The 23,866-nt window shown below is 41.3% G+C and overlaps 1 protein-coding gene across 1 annotated transcript; it reads left to right on the top strand.

Annotated features, from left to right (window-relative positions):
- The first annotated feature begins 10,521 nt into the window (after nucleotides 1-10,521).
- Nucleotides 10,522-20,317, top strand: LOC124150757 (sulfotransferase 1B1-like). The gene is made up of 6 exons (XM_046522788.2): nucleotides 10,522-10,686; nucleotides 12,340-12,538; nucleotides 12,875-13,195; nucleotides 14,550-14,653; nucleotides 17,200-17,362; nucleotides 18,812-20,317. Exons 1-6 carry the CDS (start codon nucleotides 10,654-10,656, stop codon nucleotides 18,934-18,936), a joined length of 945 nt encoding a protein of 314 aa, XP_046378744.2. The 5' UTR covers nucleotides 10,522-10,653; the 3' UTR covers nucleotides 18,937-20,317.
- Nucleotides 20,318-23,866: the final 3,549 nt, after the last annotated feature.

The raw sequence follows: 23,866 nt of genomic DNA, 5'->3' as shown, positions 1-23,866 counted from the left end.
GAGTGCACGCATTGTCATTAATAACACACGACTTAGACATGCAAATACACAATAGGATTTCAAATGTTATTAGTTTGTTACAAAGGGCGAATTGATGTCGCCATGTACTAAGTTGAAAAGGAATGAAAATCTATTGAAATGGATTTTAATGAAAACAACACTGATTAACAGTTCTGTTGGTTCACAATTGTTCCAACTGACTTCGTCGTTGTAATCCAATTAAACATAATAAGGTGGTCATTTAGGAATATCAATATCAATATCAATATCAATATATATATATATATATATATATATATATATATATATATATATATATATATATATATATATATATGCTTCCCTGAAGCAGAATGTGGATATATAATATATATATATATATACATACATACATACATACTCACATACAGGGAAGCAATATATCAATATATATCAATATATATATATCAATATATATATATATATATATATATATATATATATATATATATATATATATATCCACATTCTGCTTCAGGGATCTTGTGACAGAAAATGCCTGACGTTGCATGTCTATTGTATGAGTAATCTCGTACAGTAACATTAGCCATGTTGAGCCACGAGGAGCATTACACAGCGCATATTCTGCGTTTCAAAACTGACAGAGCTTGACGGTTATTTGTAACCTAACCTTGGATCAGATACTTTCTTGTTCGGTGGAACAATGGGGTTAGGAGGTATAATTTTACACCTCTTTTGGCTTTGTTTCAACAACAGCGTTTTAGCTATTTAGTTATAACTAGCTAAACAAGACTCAACAGAATTCCTTCCTTGTAAACAAGTCAACACACAGCAACATTATCTACGGCGAGACGATACGCTACTGGTTGAAAATATATATACTGAACAGCACTGAAAACGTACCACCATGACAATTGATGTATTTTTATCCGGGCTTAAGTCATATGAAAATATATAAGTGAATGAGTAATACACGACGTTCTGGACGAAGCATGAAGAAGAACAGCTCGTCAAAACACATTCCTAATTTTTTTGTGAGCGAAATCGCCAAAACGCAACAAATTGCGTGCACATCATGGAAAACGTGTTTTGTTTCACGGGAAGCATGCAGAATAGGGCTATAAAAGACTTTTAAAAGCCACATCACTTGTTGCTGCAGACGTAAAGGGTACTGACACAACAAATGCCAAGAGTAACAGCAGAGGAACGTGAACGTGCCTTGGGCATGCTTCAAGTTGGTACGTCAAGTAGAGTCGTTGCACAACGGTTTCAATGCCATCATTCAACAGTCCTCAGGCTACTGAGGAGATACCACCAGAGATCGACCACGTCCGGGTCAACGTCATGTAACTTCACCACGTCAGGATCGCCATATTGTTCGTCGGCTACCAGGACTGCAGCAACCGTACAAGACCGACGGAATTGATCAGTGCTGACACCGTACGTCGACGTCTCCGCTCAGCAGGGCTACTTGCTCGACATCAAATTGTTGGACCCATACTCACTGATCGACATCGAAATGAACGTCTGCACTGGGCCAAAAGGCATCGTCAATGCCCTTTACTACAGGAATAACATATTGGCAAATCACGTCATCCCACTCTTTCATCAGCACCAGGATATGCACACCTTCCAGTAAGATAATGCAAGAGCGCACACAGCACGTTTTTCAACACTGTACCTAGCGAACAATAATGTGCCTCTGCTTCCATGGCCACCCGATCTATCGCCAATTGAACATCTATGGGATTACCTGGGTCAACGCCTCTCATGTCGACCGCAAGTACAGAACCTGAGAGAACTTAAAAATACACTACGTCAAGAGTGGAATGCCCCAGAACACTATTCGCAGACTTATTCGATCAACGAGAAGACGTTGCATGGCCTGTGTTGCTGTCAATGGCGGACATACCAGATATTGACTTTTCATTTTAACCCTATGTGTCTTCCTTACACTGATGACGTAATTATAATTACTGTGTGGTATTCCTGTTTCCTCTGTCGTCTTTCTTAATAATCCGTCTATGTCTGTTCTAATCAAAATCGGTCATTGCTCAAGTTGTTTTTGTAATATTTCAAGATTTATTCCTGGTGCGTTTTCAATGCTGTTCAGTATACATGCTTGAACATCGGTTGCCTAGGAAAGCTATACTATTTCTTGGACTTCTTGTATAGGTAAAATTTACAACACAATTTAGTCATGTTTTTTACCATCTGACTTCTTGTTTGAGTGAGCTAATATTTCAAACGTGACTAAAGCTGCTTAAGTAATGAGTATTTATATTTATAGGGATGCTTTGTTGCTGCAGGACCTATAGTGCAGACATCGGGATCAGTTCAGACCAAGAAAACCAATAGAATGAACTTAAAGCTTACTCTCGATATTCGTTCATGTTCTGATTTTTGCGTTTTTGAAGGCGAAAAAAGGCTTCCTAAATGAATTACGAAATGAATAAGTTTGCATCAGTGAAAATGTTTATGTAAATAAAAATATGTATAGTGAACTTACTCACGTATTTGCATTAATTGAAAGGTTTCCGCATTTTTACAATGTGGATGACTAGCTGCTTGATTGGCTTCCTAGAAGAAGTAAGTAAAATAAGAATACATGCAACTTTATGTATAACAACTCCTATTTCTTGAATTTAGCCTCTTTTCCATTTAGATTCACTGTTATCAAAGACAAGTGTTTTCATGTTGATTCTTACACCGTTATCAAGCTCCATCGTTTCCGTGTAGATTCTTACACCGATTTCAAACTCCAGCGTTTGGGCCTTCGGTGTGATGGACGGACGCTTTGACCACTTGGCCAACGCAACGCCCCTTTTAAAATGTGACACTTTCTCAATCCGCGAAATTAGAAAATAAATATTGATTCACACTGATTGACTGTAAAATTTTGAGATAACTAATCCGAACTGTTTACAAATCCGGAAAGAGAACCCAAGGCAAGGTGCTGGTATTTGGCAGTGCTTGTGGGTTGTGGTGCTGTGTCTAGTGCATGCGCACGCTCGTGATATGTGCATGTGTGAGTGCGTGCGCGTGTGTGAACCTACCCATCTTCCCGAGGCAAGGGAGTTAACTGACTTTAAAAGACAAGTTCCAGCCTTGCCGATCTAGGCTGGAATTTCGTGGCTCGATCGTAGCGCCACCAGTGACTATACGAGTTATGCCCCTTCTATGTCCCCCCTACTGACCAATCAGATTCCATCTCTCATATCAATCGCATTTAGTTCAAACAAAATATCGGCACCCAGTCAGGACTATCTCATCGATAATAAAGACATGTATTGTAATAAAACGGGTTTTACCTCGCGATGTGCATCACATCACCCGAGCACCTTGATTTAAAACATAAAAAGCTTTGGAAAATATGTGTCGACGCCCGGTTGACGGTATCGTGAATCTGCAAATCCTGCAATCAATCGAATTCGGAACGGCAGTTGCCATGGTGTTAATGAACCGGATGTCGATATCGTTACGGTATTTTGATTGGACTATGCCTTAGTGCAGCCAAAATATAGCTCCATAATTCCAGCCTAGTTCGGTAAGGGTGGAAAGTAAACTTTTAAAGTCGGTTAACTCCCTTGCCTCGGGAAGATGGAACCCACCCTTTCCTTACACATCTGAACGTAAGGATCATACAGTCACGCGAGGCCAATATATTACACGACACGAAGAGACAGTATTTCCCAAATTTATGCATGTTAGGAACTTCTCATCCGAGGCCCATATGCCCAACATTTGAAATGTACGTTTCATTTGGCCAAATTTGCATTTATTACGCAGGTCATGAAATAAAGACCTCACAAGTGATAATGAACATACATGATAGAGATGTGCAAATGTCATCGTTTTCAAGTATTTTCTAAAGTGTGAAATGATCGTGTTCACAGAAAACACCCTGACATCATGACGTGTATGACAAAGTTTAGATTTATCCTTTGTTTCATACGCTCTTAAATGTTCGATCATAGGTAAATGGAAGAATACCATATTGACTGCGTTATATTACCAGCATTAACCCCTTAGTGTGCGACAACCACGTCAGTGACGTGTGGAGGTAATTAGTCAAATGTGACGAGATCTACTTAACAATAGACCACTGAAACTTCTCCTGTACGCTGAGTATTTGTTACCCCAGTGGGTGAGTGAGTATGGTTTTACGCCGCTTTTAGCAATATTCCAGCAATATCACGGCGGGGGACACCAGAAATGGGCTTCACACATTGTACCCATGTCGGGAATCGAACCCGGGTCTTCGGCGTGACGAGCGAACGCTTTAACCACTAGGCTACCCGACCGCCCCTTGTTACCCCAGACTTCAACGATGCACTGCATTGCATTGGAATCAGGTTTAATTTAACAATGTATTACAGGGAGTATGATGTAAAGGTTGTGAATATGACATGAAACTTGATGACAAGCTAAAAAAGTGGGGTTAAGTTTTGACCCTTTCCATATGATCCAATGACAATACTGTTGCGTTCTGAACATATATGTTCGTTATTAGAAAATGATTCACATAAGTATATTTCCATATACATAGGTACAAATAATCCTAGCCTCGACTTCCGCCACCCACATTAGAACATAGTCAATCCCTGAGTAAATTCATGGTTATGAATTTTAATTTTAGGCGGACAAAGTTTCTTTTTGACCTAGTTTGAGTTTACAAAGGAAAATGTTAGTCATTCACAAGCTGATGAACGATAAAATAATATGAAAGCTTTTTAACGGTAGGGTGAGGTTCAGGATTAATACATATTCAGTTGATACTATAATAAGCCTACAGTTTTCATTCGATGACTATTTTGCGAGTTTCCACAGAATAACAGTCATATTTTACTTTTTTCTGACATGTACAAACCTGAAACCCACACATGTATGGTTACATCCGGGGGAACTACATGCATTCTTAAAAGAGCGATGTCTCCTTACGATGACTGGTCAAAACGTTCTAAGCCTGACTAACTTTCAACTATGGACCATAATAAAGTGAACTAGTCCATGTAGTACATGGTTTGACTAGTTCATTACAAGAGTAGTTTGTCTGTTGAGGCTGTTTGTATATTAGTGACAGCTAGTTGAACGCGACAGGGGTCCAAATGGACCATAATATAGTGAACTAGTCCACGTAGTACATGGTTTGACTAGTTCATTACAAGTGTATTTGGTCTGTTGAGGCTGTTTGTATATTAGTGACAGCTAGTTGAACGCGACAGGGGTCCAAATGGACCATAATATAGTGAACTAGTCCATGTAGTACATGGTTTGACTAGTTCATTACAAGTGCATTTGAACTGTTGAGGCTGTTTGTATATTAGTGACAGCTAGTTGAACGCGACAGGGGTCCAAATGGACCATAATATAGTGAACTAGTCCATGTAGTACATGGTTTGACTAGTTCATTACAAGTGTATTTGGTCTGTTGAGGCTGTTTGTATATTAGTGACAGCTAGTTGAACGCGACAAGGGTCCAAATGGACCATAATATAGTGAACTAGTCCATGTAGTACATGGTTTGACTAGTTCATTACAAGTGTATTTGGTCTGTTGAGGCTGTTTGTATATTAGTGACAGCTAGTTGAACGCGACAGGGGTCCAAATGGACCATAATATAGTGAACTAGTCCATGTAGTACATGGTTTGACTAGTTCATTACAAGTGTATTTGGACTGTTGAGGCTGTTTGTATATTAGTGACAGCTAGTTGAACGCGACAGGGGTCCAAATGGACCATAATATAGTGAACTAGTCCATGTAGTACATGGTTTGACTAGTTCATTACAAGTGTATTTGGTCTGTTGAGGCTGTTTGTATATTAGTGACAGCTAGTTGAACGCGACAGGGGTCCAAATGGACCATAATATAGTGAAAAAGTCCATGTAGTACATGGTTTGACTAGTTCATTACAAGTGTATTTGGTCTGATGAGGCTGTTTGTATATTAGTGACAGCTAGTTGAACGCGACAGGGGTCCAAATGGACACAAAAATGGAAAAGAACGAGTATTGAGCAGTCATCAATTTTTTGACTTCAGAGAAAAGTACTCCCCAAGACCGCATGTCACCAGTGTGTGGGGATAAGTGGCCTAGCTATTCCACTGTTAAACGCTGGGCAGCTGTGTTTAAGGCTGAGAGAACAAACCCTTGATGATGAACCAAGGTCTTGACGTCTCTTAACTTCAATAAATGAAGATTCAATAAAGGAGAGAGAAAAATTCATACTGTCAGATAGACGTATTACTATTGTTAAACTTGAGGAAGACACAGGTCTAAGCCATGGATTCATTGAAACTATTATTCATGAACATTTACAAATGAATAATATATCTGATCGTTGGGAGGCAAAGTTTCTAAATTCTGATCTAAAGAAAAGAGAAAAGTTGGAGCTAATTGAGGAGGATTTCGTCAAATTCAAAGAGATTAGTAACGAGTGATGCGGGTCTACCACAATGATCCCGAGTTAATACGTTCATCCATGGAATGGCACCATTCCAATTCTCCGGCACTAAAGAAATTCAAGTCTTCAAAATCAGCGAAGGAAGTCATGGCCACTGTAGAAAGTCAAAAGACGACTACCGGTGCCTACAACGTCATGCATTTCAAGGATATTGGGAAAGGTCTGAATCTGTGGTATATTCTCCATTAAGCCATGGGGTAGGGAAAGGGGGAAGAAGGGGAGGGATGTATTCATATTTCTCCAGAGCTGAAGATAAGCTGCGTATTTGCAAAAAATACGCAAACTACATTTGTAATCAGAACATACCATTTGAGTTGCTTCCGTACAAATACGCATGAAAACACACTTCCACTCAATGGCCTAAAGTACTGGCAACCCAGTGAAGGGACGTGATTAAAGACGAAGACCAGTGAGTGAGTGATTTGGGTTTAACAGTATTCCAGTTATATCACGGCGTGTCAGCTTAATGTGGAAGGAAAGCCCGAAGTGATGCAGGTCTCAGGCGTTAACCACTTCGGTGAAACCCACGAGCATGGGTATGGTGCTGACAAACCTAGAAACATAATCGGGGCGAACCGGGATTCGAACCCATAATCATAGGTTTCTGGCGTGTCCAAGGGACGCAATTCTGCACAGAGAATCGCGGCGCGTTAAACGACTGGGCCACCCGTGCCCCACAGAAGAAGAAGAAGTTTATTTCGGTGGCACATATTGTTGTACACATTAAAAACAAAACTTGTCGCCATACATGACTCTAAATTCATTAAAATAACTCAGAATTAACATGTAATATATTATACAGTAGAGTACCCATATTACAAGCACATAACATAACTTTATGTACGCACAGCAAACTGTGCATTGTCAGTACATAGTATAACGATATGCTAACACAGTCAACTATACACGATATAGGCATACAGCATACATTCAATTGAACACAACATAGTATACACACACAGTTGTTGATATTATATCATACAGCTCACGGTTGTACATAGTACAGTATATTGCACGAAGCCAACTATACAAAATATAACTTACTTCACAGTTTTACACACTTTAGCCTGTTGCACATAGCCACTTAAACAAAATATAGCATGCTGCACACATAGCCAACGATATACGACATAGTGTACTGCGTACGTATCCACGTACGCACAAAATAGCATTCTGCATACATAGAAAATAATACACAATACATCATATTCCTCAAATAGCCAATCTTATACAACATAGCGTACTGCGTACGTATCCAAGACATACCCAGTCATATACAACATAGTGTACTGGCTATGTAACCCAGTATACACAATATAGCATATTGCACACATAGCAAATAATACACAACATAGCATTCTCCATACATACCCAGTCATATACAACATAGTGTACTGGCTATGTAACCCAGTATACACAATATAGCATATTGCACACATAGCAAATAATACACAACATAGCATTCTACATACATACCCAGTCATATACAACATAGTGTACTGGCTATGTAACCCAGTATACACAATATAGCATATTGCACGCATAGAAAATAATACACAACATAGCATTCTACATACATACCCAGTCATATACAACATAGTGTACTGGCTATGTAACCCAGTATACACAATATAGCATATTGCACACATAGCAAATACTACACAACATAGCATTCTCCGTACATACCCAGTCATATACAACATAGTGTACTGGCTATGTAACCCAGTATACACAATATAGCATATTGCACACATAGCAAATACTACACATCATAGCATTCTACATACATACCCAGTCATATACAACATAGTGTACTGGCTATGTAACCCAGTATACACAATATAGCATATTGCACACATAGCAAATAATACACAACATAGCATTCTCCATACATACCCAGTCATATACAACATAGTGTACTGGCTATGTAACCCAGTATACACAATATAGCATATTGCACACATAGCAAATAATACACAACATAGCATTCTCCATACATACCCAGTCATATACAACATAGTGTACTGGCTATGTAACCCAGTATACACAATATAGCATATTGCACACATAGCAAATACTACACATCATAGCATTCTCCGTACATACCCAGTCATATACAACATAGTGTACTGGCTATGTAACCCAGTATACACAATATAGCATATTGCACACATAGAAAATACTACACATCATAGCATTCTACATACATACCCAGTCATATACAACATAGTGTACTGGCTATGTCACCCAGTATACACAATATAGCATATTGCACACATAGCAAATACTACACATCATAGCATTCTCCGTACATACCCAGTCATATACAACATAGTGTACTGGCTATGTAACCCAGTATACACAATATAGCATATTGCACACATAGCAAATACTACACATCATAGCATTCTCCATACATACCCAGTCATATACAACATAGTGTACCGGCTATGTTACCCAGTATACACAATATCGCATATTGCACACATAGCAAATACTACACATCATAGCATTCTCCATACATACCCAGTCATATACAACATAGTGTACCGGCTATGTAACCCAGTATACACAATATAGCATATTGCACACATAGCAAATACTACACAACATAGCATTCTCCGTACATACCCAGTCGTATACAACATAGAGTATTGGCTATGTAACCCAGTATACACAATATAGCATATTGCACACATAGCAAATAATACACATCATAGCATTCTACATACATACCCAGTCATATACAACATAGTGCACTGGCTATGTCACCCAGTATACACAATATAGCATGCTACACACGCAGTAAATAACACACAACATAGCACATTGCACACATAGCATATACTACACAATATAACACTCATAGCCAGTCCTATACACCATAGCGTACTGAATACAAGCATAAACAATCTAGCATATTGCACACATAGCAAATAATACATAATATGGCATTCTGCACACGCAGCCAGCTATACATAATGTAGCACACTACACGCTCAAACTTCCCAGATAGCCATCTAAAGGATAAAATATATAAGTAGGTGGTAGAGATATTAATAGGTAAGGCTTGCATTCTTTCTGCGTTGGAACATGGCAGACACAATCGCCGCCAAGGATTGAGGTAGAGGTTCACACTGCATCAGAAAGACTAACTTGTCAACGTTTGAAAACTTGGGAAAGCGCGGATCTAGAATGGTAGATTCATGTGTAACAACAAGCACCATCTTCTAACGTCTTTTGGTATGACGCGGCTGGGGATCGAACCCATGGCTTTCAGCTCTCTTGGCAGACGCTCCAACCACTATAGGTCTGATGGGTGAGTGAGTGAGTGAGTGAGTATGGTTTTACGCCGCTTTCAGCAATATTCCAGCAATATCACGGCGGGGGACACCAGAGATGGGCTTCACACATTGTACCCATGTCGGGAATCGAACCCGGATCTTCAGCGTGACGAGCGAACGCTTTAACAACTAGGCTACCCGACCGGCCCTAGGTCTGATGGGAAAGCTGTCAGCATATGTAAAAATAATGTAACGTGAACGCAATATTTCAAATGTTGGAGACATATAATTATCTTGTTTTAGTACCGGTAATATGAGCATATATAATTATTCAAATACATATCCTTGATATCCGGAATGAGACATAACTTCGTAAGCCATGAAAACATTTGAAAATTTACAAATGTTTCTACACCTAAGGACAAGCCCATATTTCAAACCATAGTAAACCTAGGAAGGGGTCGGAAATGTCAGGACATAGCACATAGGGGTACAAAAAAACAAACCAGAAATGTATTTGAAATACTTTATGATTTAATATTTACTGGGGTAGTAACTTTTGAGTCCATGCTTGGAAAAGTCTGATAATCCGGTCATATCATTCATGAGAATGCTGCTTGTGAATACAATAATCAGAATCATATGTTTCAAAGGCTTCATTTGAAATAAACGCCCAAAGTTAGTTCATATCAGGAAACATACGCAAATTCGGCTGTAGCATGTATTCCCTATTGCATTTGCGTTTGTTTTAATTGTGTAAAACCCGGCTTTTCGTCCTGTGTATTAAAGCTCTCAAGTTAGACAGCATTGGCGCTGTAAAGAGGTCTTCACCTACTCAGTGAAACACTCGGCGAATTGTAGTTTTCGTCCTTAACCTGGCACAACAAACGGAAGTCACACAACACGATGGAGGGGAAACAAACCACGGGTGTATATACGGTAGGTTTTCATATAACGATAACTTGTCTAAGGCGTGTATACGGCGTGGCGTGGTCCGAATCAAAATCCCGATAACAATTTGAGGGAGTCTTGTCCTGACCCAGTTCGGCTAAGTTTGTAGATAGTGTCGTAACTGCTTTCGGGCGTCAAGTGCGACCCTACTTCAGTTACTAAATGTATTGCCGTTCCTGGTCATCATGGACAATTACGCCATGACTTTGCACTGGCCTTGTCCGCAGCGCAAGTTGTCTCAATCAGCATGCATACTCGCATAATAAAGAACACAATACCAGCTTTATACTCACATAGTTTTACTTACTCTCAGCCCATCTGTCAATACAGGACAGGATCAGACCGGCCAAACTCGTCACTAAATGGGGGAAACTTAGAACGATCGGGATTCGACTCGATCGATTACAAACCGCGCTCTCCTCTCCTAATGTTGAAGGTATCATTTTATAGTGGCCTCTGGCCTGTCTTTGTCACATGTCACAATACCTCATTTTCATTCGTTAAAAGTTAGATCTGACCATGAATGGATCATGTGTCGTAATCGGAAAAATACAGAAGCCTACGTGCCAGATTGCTCATCTCTCTATTGATTTTGTGACTCGCACCGGATCCTCCAAATGAAATATACCTTAAATCTCTCTGCTTGTTTCATTAACTAATGGACGATAACCTGGAACCAATGATAAATATGAAATGTTAAGAATACACTTGTGATATATGTGAAATGTCTTTTATCTATTGATTCCTTTCGCTCTAAGAGTTCTCTGTCACAAACAATATTTAATGCAACTCCTCATTGCAGCTATAACGGTTTTATTTGCTACCATTTCTAATGTTTCTGAGATGCATTTTAACCTTATAACAATAGCCATCTCCCGATCATGACCCAGACCTGGGGTAAAGGTCAGGCCTCATGACTGACCATTGCATTCTGGATTGTTTGTTTGTGGTTTAACGCCGTACTCAGCAATATTCAAGCTGTATGACGGCCGTATATAAATAACTCATGCTTGCCGTAAGAGGTGACTGTGCTTGTCGTAAGAGGCGACTAACGGGATCGGGTGGTCAGGCTCGCTGACTTGGTTGATGCATGTCTTCGTTTCCCAATTGTGTAGATCGATGTTCATGATGTCGTCAATCACTGGATTGTCTGGTTCAGACTCGAATATTTACATACCGCCGCCATATAGCTTGAATATTGGTGAGTGCGGCGTTAAACAACAAACAAACAAACAAACAAAAGCATGGCTGATATGATAATGCTAATTTTAACTTTAGGGGTACATGACATAAATATGAAACACATTTCAGAGACAACAAAATGTTTTAGTTTCCTTCAGTATGACAAAATTATGAGTGAGTGAGTGAGTGAGTGTGGTTTTACGCCGCTTTTAGCAATATTCCAGCAATATCACGGTGGGGGACACCTGAAATGGGCTTCACACATTGTACCCATGTCGGGAATCGAACCCGGGTCTTCGGCGTGACGAGCGAACGCTTTAACCACTAGGCTACCCGACCGCCCCGACAAAATTATGAATGTAAACTTGTCCGTATCATTTTTATGAACATAGTTGTTTGGGTTTTCTTAGCTAAATTGTTATGAGACCATTAAATGAACAGGTGTCATTCTCTGTTTAGATGGAAGGTACGGTTATGCTGCCAGACCTCACAGGCCAGACTTTCGTCCATGAAAAGGACCGTCACGGACAGTCAGTCATGTACCAGATGTTTGAAGGACTGCGAACCAGCAACTACTTCCCTTTAAGCTGCTTACAGGAAATCCGAACCTTTAAGCTCCGACCGGACGATATCTATTTCCCGGGTTATCTGAGGACAGGTAAGAATACGTACCTAGAGAATTACGTACGAGCCACGAAGAGGTACAGATTATATGTCCCGAGTGAAGTTAATGTTAACGATCCCGAGTATTGTAATGTTAACTTCATACTGACATTGTCACCAAACTCGAAGTTCCATGTAGCTTGTGCTATGTGATCTTGTGGCGAAAAGCTATTAAAGATACCATAAGCTAACTTTATAAATGATAATTTCTTTTCTATACAGGAAGGGTTGGCCGGGCCGCGTATATCAAAGCTTTGGCTTGTTATAGAAACTATGTATGAGGATCTCGAATAGTAGTCTCGACTGAAGTTGCATACACTATCATCTTCAGGCAATCACTGGACGTGGGAAATGACTCAAATGCTGCTTCAAGGTAAAGCTGAAACTGTCCCAAGGTTTAAGGACCATCTGGAGTTGATCCCTGTTGAAGAACTGGTCAAGCATCCATCGCCTCGCGTTCTGACTTGCCATTTCTTCATGTCCCAAGCACCGCTTGATCTGAAGGAAAAGAAGTGTCGGGTCATCTATACAATGAGGGATCCTAAAGACGTAGCAGTTTCTCTGTACAAGATTCACTATGACCGACACCACCTTAACACTGTGTACCATGGAACGTTTGAAGACTTCCTGCAGCTGTTCCTTGAACATAGAGGTAACTATTAGCCAAGAGAAAAATACCAGTATCATCAACATAAATGTGTACACCACCCCTCTAGTCCGAAACCTTGTCTTTCCGGACAGTTGCTGTTTCATGTAAAGAGTACAAAGCAGGCATTACTTCATACAAATGAGTCCATAATCCAGACATGTATTAATCCGGATGATTTCATTGGGAACGGTACTGTCCTGATCAACGAGGTTTCACTACACTGACCTTCTGACGCCCATCAAACTCTTTTATACCAATTGCTCATAGGGGACTTTGCTTGATGTCTTGACATTTCACTGCATTTTACACATACCTGTGACTTCACTCTATTGTTTAAACAATCCATTATTTTTTATACGAATGGACAGTTGGTTGTCATTTATTCATGCCCACATTATCTTCAACCTACATTTGGGGGCACGGGTGGCCCAGTCGTCTGAGGCGCCGCGATTCGCTGTGCAGAGTTGCTTATCTTGGGCACGCCAGAAACCTATGATCGTTGGTTCGAATCCCGGTTCGCCCCAATTATGTTTCTAGGTTTGTCAGCACCATACCCGTGCTCGTGGGTTTCACCGAAGTGGTAAACGTCTGAAACCTACATCACTTCGGGCTTTCCTTCCACATTAAGCTGACACTCCACGATATGACTGGAATACTGTTAAAAGCGGCGTTAAACCCAACTCACTCACCCGACCTACATTTCAATATACATGTATGTACACTTGGAATCGACAGAACTATATCTTTGTTTTGAAACTCTAATGCATAATATCAAATTGTGTCAGAACGTTCGAATCAGTATTTGGTTTCACGAAAGACATCGGCTAAGGCCACACATGGCAGAGTGGAGTGAAATTACCCAATAAATATTTTTCAGGTATTTGTATGCTCCTTATATGTGTGCTTTGTTGTTACCTATTAGGATGTGTATGTTAAAATAATCAGCTAACCCTTTGATGAGAACAACTACAAAAACGGAAGCAACATATTATTTTTGGTTCCGGTAATTACATTTCCGACACCCCCATTCAGCATGTTATCAAATCGTGAAAGTGTCTAAAAAATACTTGTTTCGGGCCCTAAAAATGTAAAGTGCCCTGTTTCATGCATTGTAAAGGCCAAGAACATCGGATGTCGAGAACACGTTCCATGTGCGACTCACACAGTGTAAATACAGACTACAAAGAGTCTCGTGGGGTTCGGAGATTCGTATTCGTGAACCTACATCACTCGTATGTTCTCACTACCAAGTTTCAGCTCTGTGCAATTGTCCCTGGTGAGCAACAGTTTGCACTTGCATTATATTCCCTTTCCGTTTTTCTTTTAATCCCATGGCGGCCATTTTGCTTACTTTCAGTGATCAACAACGGCATATTTGATCACCTCAGAGATGCAGAAGCGTATTTCAATGAAAACCCTGATATACCAGTTCATTTCAAGTTATACGAAGACTCGATCAAGGTATTTGTCACACACATATCATAGATTCAGCACTGGATTCTTCGTCAAATTGAGAACTTTGCCCATGCTGATCATGGCATTACTAACTATTATTCATGCTGGCTGGTACAGATTCATATAAGCATGTAAAGATACATACTGGCGTGGACTGATGCACATTGGATGGTCATGATATATTAAAGTAAGATTGACCAATCAGAGAGCAGAACTACTGACCCCACATGAGCCCGTATACCGTCAATAAAAATCCAAGATGTTTGACCTAATATGAGACCAGCCATCTTGGATTTTCCAACACCCACCTCACATATTTCACATGAAAAGCCTTTTTACCGAAATTCGTTATTTGACACTGTTTTGTGTTTTAGTATCATTAATTGTGATGTGCAAGGACATTAATCTGTGTTTCGGATCACCTTCGTGACTCTATTGACAGAGATTATAGTCAAAATTGTCAACAAGGTTTGGCCTCTTTAGGTTTGAGGAGTAGTCTCCCTTTGGCCCTTAACGTCAACGAACTGTTGTAAATGTCAAGTTTATATGGATACCAGAGAGTGTAAACCTTTCGGCATAATATATTCGTTATGGTGTCTTTAGTTGTCGTATACGGTGTCATATTAGGTCAGCAGAAAAATACTGGACTCGGCTCACGCCTCGGCCAATATTTTTCTGCTAACCTAATATAACACGTTTGCGGCAACTAGACACCATAACTTACAGTATACATTTACATTGGCTGTAAGAAATGAACACCAGTTGATTCACAATTAAGGAATCTGGCTAGCTCCGAGAAACACGAGGTAGTACAGATCCGAGAAACGTGCATATGTCCTGATCCACTCCGAAAAATCTCTTCATGGGCTTTTACAAGAAGAAAGGCAATTTTGTTTCTCTGATATTATGGTCAAGACAAACAACTTAGTACTAATGAACATATACTACCAACACAATATGAGGGATAGTAATGGTGTAATGACGGTAAATGTCTGAAACATAGTGAGTGAGTGAGTTAATATTTAACGTCACATCGGCAATATATCAGCCATACCGTGACGAGAAGTTATACATTAAATATACATATATTTAGACTTTATAAAAAACTGTCATCAAAGGACAGTATGATAACTAGAATATCACAGATGAGATTTAAAACTAGTTGAGGAACATCTAAAAGCAACAAAAATAAGTAAACAACACAATATAAAAATGGGCTAAAGATCGTCAGTAACTAAAGGGAGATCACAACGAATGAAAAAATAATTTCGGGCGTGTAGATCAATATCTGGTGTGTCCATCATTTGGGCGATAGATGCACGACGCCTTGATGACATACTGTTGATGAACTTGGGTATGGTTACCCTTGGTATCGCATGCCCGTGAAGATCCGGGGTAGAATAGGTCTTCAGCAACCCATGCTTGCGTATAAGGCGACAAACGACAAATTGGATTGGGTGGTCAGGCTCGCTGACTTGGTTGATTCATGTCATCGTATCCCAATTGCGTAGATCGATGCCCATGATACTAATCACTTGATTGTCTGGTCCATACTCGATTATCTACAGACCACTGTCATATAATATTGCCGAGTGCTGCGTTAAACATCAAACAAACAAACAGCCTGCCATTCGGCGGGTGCTGGGTCTATGGAGGACGCTCCCTGCCCGAGAACATCATACATTGGGGACATGTCAGGGGACCTTGCGGGCCAGTCCAATAGCCGCATGCCTTCTCGTCGGAGGTAACTGGTGACGACCTGAGCATGATGTGGTCTTGTATTGTCATCTTGCACTTCCCAATTTCTGCCGAAAATTCAAGCGAATGGAACAACGACTGGACGCACAATTTCGCCGGCAAATTGCTGGCCATTAAAATGTCCGTTCTCAATAACAAACTTAGTTCGCCTGTCATGTGTTATACCGCCCCACACCATGACAGCACCTCCCCATACAAAACTTGGTCAAGAATTGTTCCCTGGCATACCGCATACAGCTCACCGCTACGTCGCAAACAACGTTTTCTGCCATCTGATGTGTAATTTCATTGTGACTAAATGTTGCGTCCGGATGTAATGCCGCGGTATTGCAAACGTACACCTCAACAATGACTACCATCAAATCCTTAGGTCCCATATGTTTGCAGGCTTCATAATATCGTCGTCGGGGGCACGGGTGACCCAGTCGTCTAAGACGCCGCGATTCGCTGTGCAGAGTTGTGTCCCTTGGGCACGCAAGAAATCTATGATTGTGGGTTCGAATCCCGGTTCGCCCCGATTATGTTTCTAGGTTTGTCAGCACCATACCCGTGCTCGTGGGTTTCACCGAAGTGGTAAACGTCTGAGACCTGCATCACTTCGTGCTTTCCTCCCATATTAAGCTAACACGCCGTGATATAACTGGAATACTGTTGAAAGTGGCGTTAAACCCAACCCACTCACTCACTCATAATATCGTCATGGAAACATGGCCTTGCTGGATAGATCTGGTCAAACGACTCAATCGTTATAACCATGTTAGTACATTATACATTTACACGTATTCGTTTTGCAGGACCCAGTTCAGGCTGTACAGAAATTGTCGGACTTTTTAGGACTCCCTAGAAATGACGATCTATGCAGGGCCATTGCAGAAAAATGTCACATGTCGAGGATGAGAGTGGACAAAGATGCCTATGCTGTGAAAGTTGACGGGGACAGTCTATTTTTCTGGAAAGGTAGATGTATGATTTATTTCAAAAATGTGTTTGCTCACTTTGCAGACAAAGCAAATGTGTATCGTACAGAAAATATATATAAAAGTTTCAATTTAAAACATATATCATACCAATATTGATAGTAAGTTGTGCTGAAATATTTTCCAGATGTATAAAAACATATATATAAAACAAACAATACAAATAACTTTAACCATGAGCAAAGTAAGTAATCTGTAAGTGGATGAGTGAGTGAGTGAGTGAGTGAGTGAGTGATTGAGTATGATTTGACGCCGCCTTAGCATTAGTCGAGCAATATCACGGCGGGGCTCACCAGATTGGTTGGTGAGTTTGTTGTTTAACGCCGCACTCCAGCTATGACGGCGGTCTGTAAATAATCGAGTCTGGACCAGACAATCCATTGATTAATATCATGAGCATCGATCCACGCATTTGGGATCGATGACATGTATCAACCAAGTCAGCGAGCCTGACCACCCGATCCCGTTAGTCGCCTTTTACGACAAGCAAAGTCGCCTTTTACGGCAAGCATAGGTTGCTGAAGACCTATTCTACCCCGGAAGGGCTCACCAGAAATAGGCTTCACACATTTAACCCGTGTGGGGGGAATCGAATCCGGGTCTGCGGCGTGACGAGCGAACACTTTAACCGCTAGGCTACCCCACTGCTCTGTATAGTAAGTACTTACTTAGGCACTAATATGTAGTTATGCAGAGTTACGGTCCTTTACTTGTCAGGATCTACTGATCGTTAGTTCGAGTTCGCGATTCGCCAACATTTTGATCCTTGTCTTTTAAGCACCCTGCCATTGCTGGGCGGTTGGGAAGCCTAGTGGTTAGAGCCTTCGCTCACTACGGCGAAGGCCGGGGTTCTATTCCCCACATGGATACAATGGGTGAAGCCCAGTTCTGGTTTCCCCCGCTGGTATATTGCTAAAAGCAGCACTCACTGAAGTCACTCACTCACCCTTGTTTTGCTCATGGTTTGATCAAAAGTTAATATCGTACACGACCTGAGGTTTTGCTCCCACATTAAGGGGGGCACGGGTGGCCCAGTCGTCTAAGGCGCCGCGATTCGCTGTGCAGAGTTGCGTCCCTTGGGCACGCCAGAAACCTATGATTGTTGGTTCGAATCCCGGTTCGCCCCAATTATGTTTCTAGGTTTGTCAGCACCATACCCGTGCTCGTGGGTTTCACGGAAGTGGTAAACGTCTGAGACCTGCATCACTTCGAGCTTTCCTCCCACATTAAGCTGACACGCCGTGATATTACTGTAATACTGTTAAAAGCGGCGTTAAACCCAACTCACTCACTCACTCCCACATTAAGCGGACACTCAATGATGTTCTGTTCAGTAACTCCATTCACGCGTTACCTGGGGCGGTCGGGTAGCCTGGTGGTTAAAGCGTTCGCTTATCACGCCGAGGACTCACTCACTCACTCATTTCAGGTGTGTCTGGCGAGTGGAGGAACTGGTTCACGGAGGAGATGCTGGAAGACTACTACCGTGTGTATGAGGAGAAGATGGCAGGATCCAGATTCTATGAGCGCTATAGCAGAGCAAATGACAATTGAAAACGCACGGCACATGGGTTCACATATGATAAATAGAAGTGACAAAACCCTATCCATAACCATATTAATATTAATAAATACACGCCACAAACTCATTTCCATAATCAGAAGAAGTCTACTGTACGATTCCGACGATATCATGCTCATGTGTTGACAAATCACTATCAAATAGTGATGATACCAGGTGTTCGAGAAGAGGTGATCGTATCCCCACTGGTGTCACCTGTCACAAACACGATGAAGAACCTGATCGGACGGACTGCTCACACAACTGCTTGATTATGGGTTAATACAGACGAATGCGTCAGAGTTATGTTGAGGCAGGAATTTCCTGACCACAGTTAATCATACTTCCATCTCACTTGATAGTTGATAAATTCATCACTAAATATTGAACCTGTTATACTCATTATCATCAGTCGTTAAAGAACCTATCTATTTGCCCAATCATGTACACCAGCCGGTGACACATGATATGGATTTCTCAGTATAGTGAGTGAGTGAGTATGGTTTTACGCCGCTTTTAGCAATATTCAGGCAATAACACGGCGGGGGACACCAGAAATGTGCTTCGCACATTGTACCCATGTCGGGAATCGAACCCGGGTCTTCTGCGTGACGAGCGAACGCTTTAACCACTAGGCTACCCGCCCGCCCTCTCAGTATAGAGATCTATTTTCAGTGAAATATGTTTATGTGACAATATGATATCTGCCAGTGGTTCGGTATGGTAACTTAAAACGCGAACAGGAAGATGACGTCATATGAAACACTATGACGTCATAATGTCCTTATTGGATGGCCGACCGACCGACATTTTTACATAATAGCGCCAATCAATTCCGTCCACATATTCCTCTGCGATATATTGGGGTAGCCCAGAGGGCCCGGGTTCGATTCCCCAAATGGGTAGTTTCTCTCCCTGATCATAGAAAGTAAAATTGAATAATGAGTCAACTCAAGTCTAGAATAATTTGGCAAGTCTAGATTCCATCAGCTCTGAAATTAAGGATTGTTCCGGGTTCCATTTGAATTGATATTATTCATTTTGTAGATATATATTATTAAATATGATAACTTATGTGACCAAAGGTCAGTCTACTACAAGGGTGCAATGTGCGTAGCCAAGTTCTGGTGCCCCCCGCCGTGATATTGGTAGTATATTGCTAAATGCGACGTAAAACCCAAGGCACTCACTCATGAAATAACTGGGTCACCCGTGCCTTTAATTTCAAATGTCTACTGAGAGATCGTACAAGTGTCCCCAATCAGCGATGTTGATAGTTCCAGGCTTTTAGCTCTCACCACAGGGGGCACGGGTGACCCAGTCGCGTAAGGCGCCGCAATTCGCTGTGCAGAGTTGCATCCCTTGAGCACGCCAGAAACCTATGATTGTGGGTTCGAATCCCGGTTCGCCCCGATTATGTTTCTAGGTTTGTCAGCACCATACCCGTGCTCGTGGGTTTCACCGAAGTGGTAAACGTCAGAGACCTGCATCACTTCGGGCTTTCCTCCCACATTAAGCTGACACGCCGTAATATAACTGGAATATTGTTAAAAGCGGCTTTAAACCCAACTCACTCACCCACTCTCGCCACAATAGACTTGAGAGTTGCCCGTGTCCCTCATGTGTATGGCTAACAGTTGTCATGTTAACGTATTATTACTCAGTCTGCTAATATGTTTGCATGATAATTTATCTAACATTCCAGCAAACTTGCTTTCGATTGCTATTAACCGTCACACATATAACTGAAAATCATGATGTACTATTTCAAACAAGAAAATAAAAATAATATGTATTTATCATGTTTGCTGCTCAAGACAAATCACTCCCCACTCGAAATCGTCAATGTGTGATTTTGCATCAAAATGCAAATATGAAATGTAAATTATGAAAATGAAAATAATGAGATTGTCCAACACATTGTTAGTGGATGCCCAGCTTTGGAAGTATCTTAGGCGACATGATGGAGTTCCTCGGTCATTTTATTACCGTCTTCGCCCTGCTTGTGGTTTTGAAAACAGAGTTCCATCCATGGTACAACCCATATGTAGAGGGCGTCATGGAAAATGATTAATACATAACTCTTTGGAATAGGGCCGCAAACAGCCTCAGACCTATCCAGGCCAACAAACCTTCCGTAAAAGGCGACTATGCTTGTTGTAACAGGCGACTAACGTGATCGGGTGGTCAGGTTCGCTGACTTGGTTGATGCATGTCATCGTATCCCAATTGCCTGGATCGATGCTCATCATGTCAATCACTGGATTGTCTGGTCCAGCACGGCAAGCATGAGTCGCTGAAGACCCACCCCGGATCGTCAGGGTCCGTTTTGTCATGGTAGAACGAAGATGAACATACTGTGTTGTCAACGTAGAGATACGTTACCTGTCGAGTGAACCAGGTCAAATTTAACAACTGATTTAACCACTGCCCGTTCGGCTGCAAATCCAATGTTCCATTCATTCTTCATTATTCGTGGAGCGAAATAATGAAATAGTCGTGTGTACAAAGCAAACAACATTGTCCTTGTCTCTGATTTGAAAGGATGTATGTATCATCAGTATGTTAATATGATAGCTGCTGTGGAAATAAGTGATATGTTCGGGGCATCATAGCTTGTGAGGACGGTTATATTGCAGGCTGCAATCAGGACATTGATGTACATTTTATGTATTTTGTTAAATTACAAGTTCATCTCAAAGCAGATGATCGACATCACGGTAATCAGCTCAACGATGCCATACTATATTCCATGGAGAGACACTGAAATGGTGAATCTATATAGCCTAGATGTAGGAACGGTATGTGAGTTTCTTTTAGCACAGAAAGGCGGTGGCTTAGCCTCGTGGTTGTAACGGTAGCTCAGGCAAGCTGAAGGCCCGGGTTCGATTCCCCACATGGGTACAATGTGTGAAGCTCATTTCTGATTTCCCCTGCTGTTATAAAGCTGGAATATTTAAAAAAAACGGCGTAAAATCATACTCACTCTTTTCAAACATAAAAAGGGACATCCCAATAGTGAGAGGCGAGTGCGTAGGTTTAGTGTACAGTGCATTGCACCCATCTGACAAGGATCTATCTACTTAATTGACAAACAAGATGGGTACTTTAAAAGAAAACAAACAAAACCTAAAACATCCATTACTTTGAGGAGGCTATATCTTTGCGTTTGATAAAATTTGATAGGGAAGTGAAGATATATTAAACATGTTTTCATTATCAGTGTTATGATTATGAAATGATTATTATAGAATAAATTATTCAACTCGCAAATATTCTAGAAATTTGAAGAACATAAAACTATACATCTATGCAAAGTCATGATTATAAAATCAGAATCATAAACTTCATGATTGAACATGCAATTACATCAATATAGTTCAACTGGTCTATTGTGGTGCTACAGTATTGTCTGAAACAGAAGTTATGACGTTGTTGCCCATTTGTACTTTTGTATTTCTATCAGGTAGGAGCTGCAGCATTTTATACAAGCACAGCATACTGGAACAACCGGAAGCAAAGGCATTCGTCCTATCAGACTTGCTAAGTGCACTTCAAGCCATCAGCGACAGAAACTCAAACTCCAGGCCAAAATAGTCAATAATATTCTATACGAATATACAAAACTATCGGACCAAGGGCAACAGGTGGATCTCTAACATAGATATTTATGGAAATGTAAAAGCAGACACACTGGCGAAGCTTGCTCTAGACAAAGCAGAGATAAAGCCTATTCCATTTCGTAAACTAGCGATAAAAATCAAAATCAAAGGATATTTATCAAGCGAGTTTAAAAGTATCTACACAATCAAATGAAATTAGACACAGTGATCGACAAAAGCATTGTCGTCATTGTCAGCATTAATTCAGTTCAGTCATTGCACATGTGAAGCCACAAGGGGGCGTCATGGTCAGTACCTGGTCACACCACCTCTTGCAGCCGTCACTGCTCGACACCTCCTTGGCTACTGATTGCACAAGTCATCGGATTTTTTCGTTGGGAATTCTTCGCCATTCCTCCTGTAAGGCGTTGGCGTTGACGGACGCGTCGATCAAGTTCGTTCCACAAATGTTCAATCGGGTTGAGATCAGGCGATTTGGACGGCCATGGAAGGACATTGATGTTCTCATTAACAAGGAAATTAACTGTTGCACGTGTTGTGTGGGGCCGAGCGTTGACATGTTAGAACAGCTCCCTCTGGCGGTCCAAAGTTTGGAGGAGGTGAGGACGCAAAATTGGGTCTAGGTATCGGTTTGCTGTAAGATTGCCCTGGACAACCACTAACTGTGATCTACCCGTGAAGGATATGGCTCCCAAGACCATGACACTCCCTCCACCAAATCGGTCCACCTGTCGAACGCAGTTCGGCGCAAAACGTTCATGTCGACGTAGGCATACACGTTGTCTTCCATCCCGTCGTTGAAGAAGAAAACGTGACCCATCGCTGCAACAAACGCGTCGCCAGTTCCTGAGATCCCATGCCTGTACTCTGTTGCACCGTCGGACACGTCGTTGACGGTGTAGACGTCGCAAGTCAGGTCCAACTTTTGGTCGTCTCGCTCGAATTCACACTTCCCTCAGACGATTTCTGAAGATTGGTCGGAAATTCTTTGCATACCAGGCACTTGTCCTGCAGTGTCCGTTGCTGTAGCAAATCGATTCCGAAGGTGATGCAACCGAATGTACCGATCCTGAGCAGTGGTGGTCACTCTTGGTCTTCCAATTCTGGGATGATCTTGAGTCGAATTAGTGCGGATATATCGATCCCATAGTCGAGATATGGTGCTTTGGTGAACGTTGAAGTGTCTTGCAACGGCAGACTTGGACTGCCCTGCTTCCAAACGTCCAATGGCGATATTTCGGTCAGCTGCAGTTAATCTTTGCATTTTCCGATCTCCGTCCACGTCAGAAAATTCGTGATG

This window comes from Haliotis rufescens, unplaced genomic scaffold (assembly GCF_023055435.1).
Source record: "Haliotis rufescens isolate VD_foot unplaced genomic scaffold, xgHalRufe1.0.p SCAF_6, whole genome shotgun sequence".
NCBI lineage: Eukaryota > Metazoa > Mollusca > Gastropoda > Lepetellida > Haliotidae > Haliotis > Haliotis rufescens.
This window is presented reverse-complemented; position numbering and strand designations above follow the sequence as displayed.

Excerpts from the sequence above, each read along its gene's own strand:
- LOC124150757 (XM_046522788.2), top strand. The coding sequence starts at position 10,654 with ATGGAGGGGAAACAAACCACGGGTGTATATACG. Across the intron at positions 13,196-14,549 it reads GCTGTTCCTTGAACATAGAG|TGATCAACAACGGCATATTT; the intron begins GTAACTATTAGC and ends GCTTACTTTCAG. Across the intron at positions 14,654-17,199 it reads TATACGAAGACTCGATCAAG|GACCCAGTTCAGGCTGTACA; the intron begins GTATTTGTCACA and ends TTCGTTTTGCAG.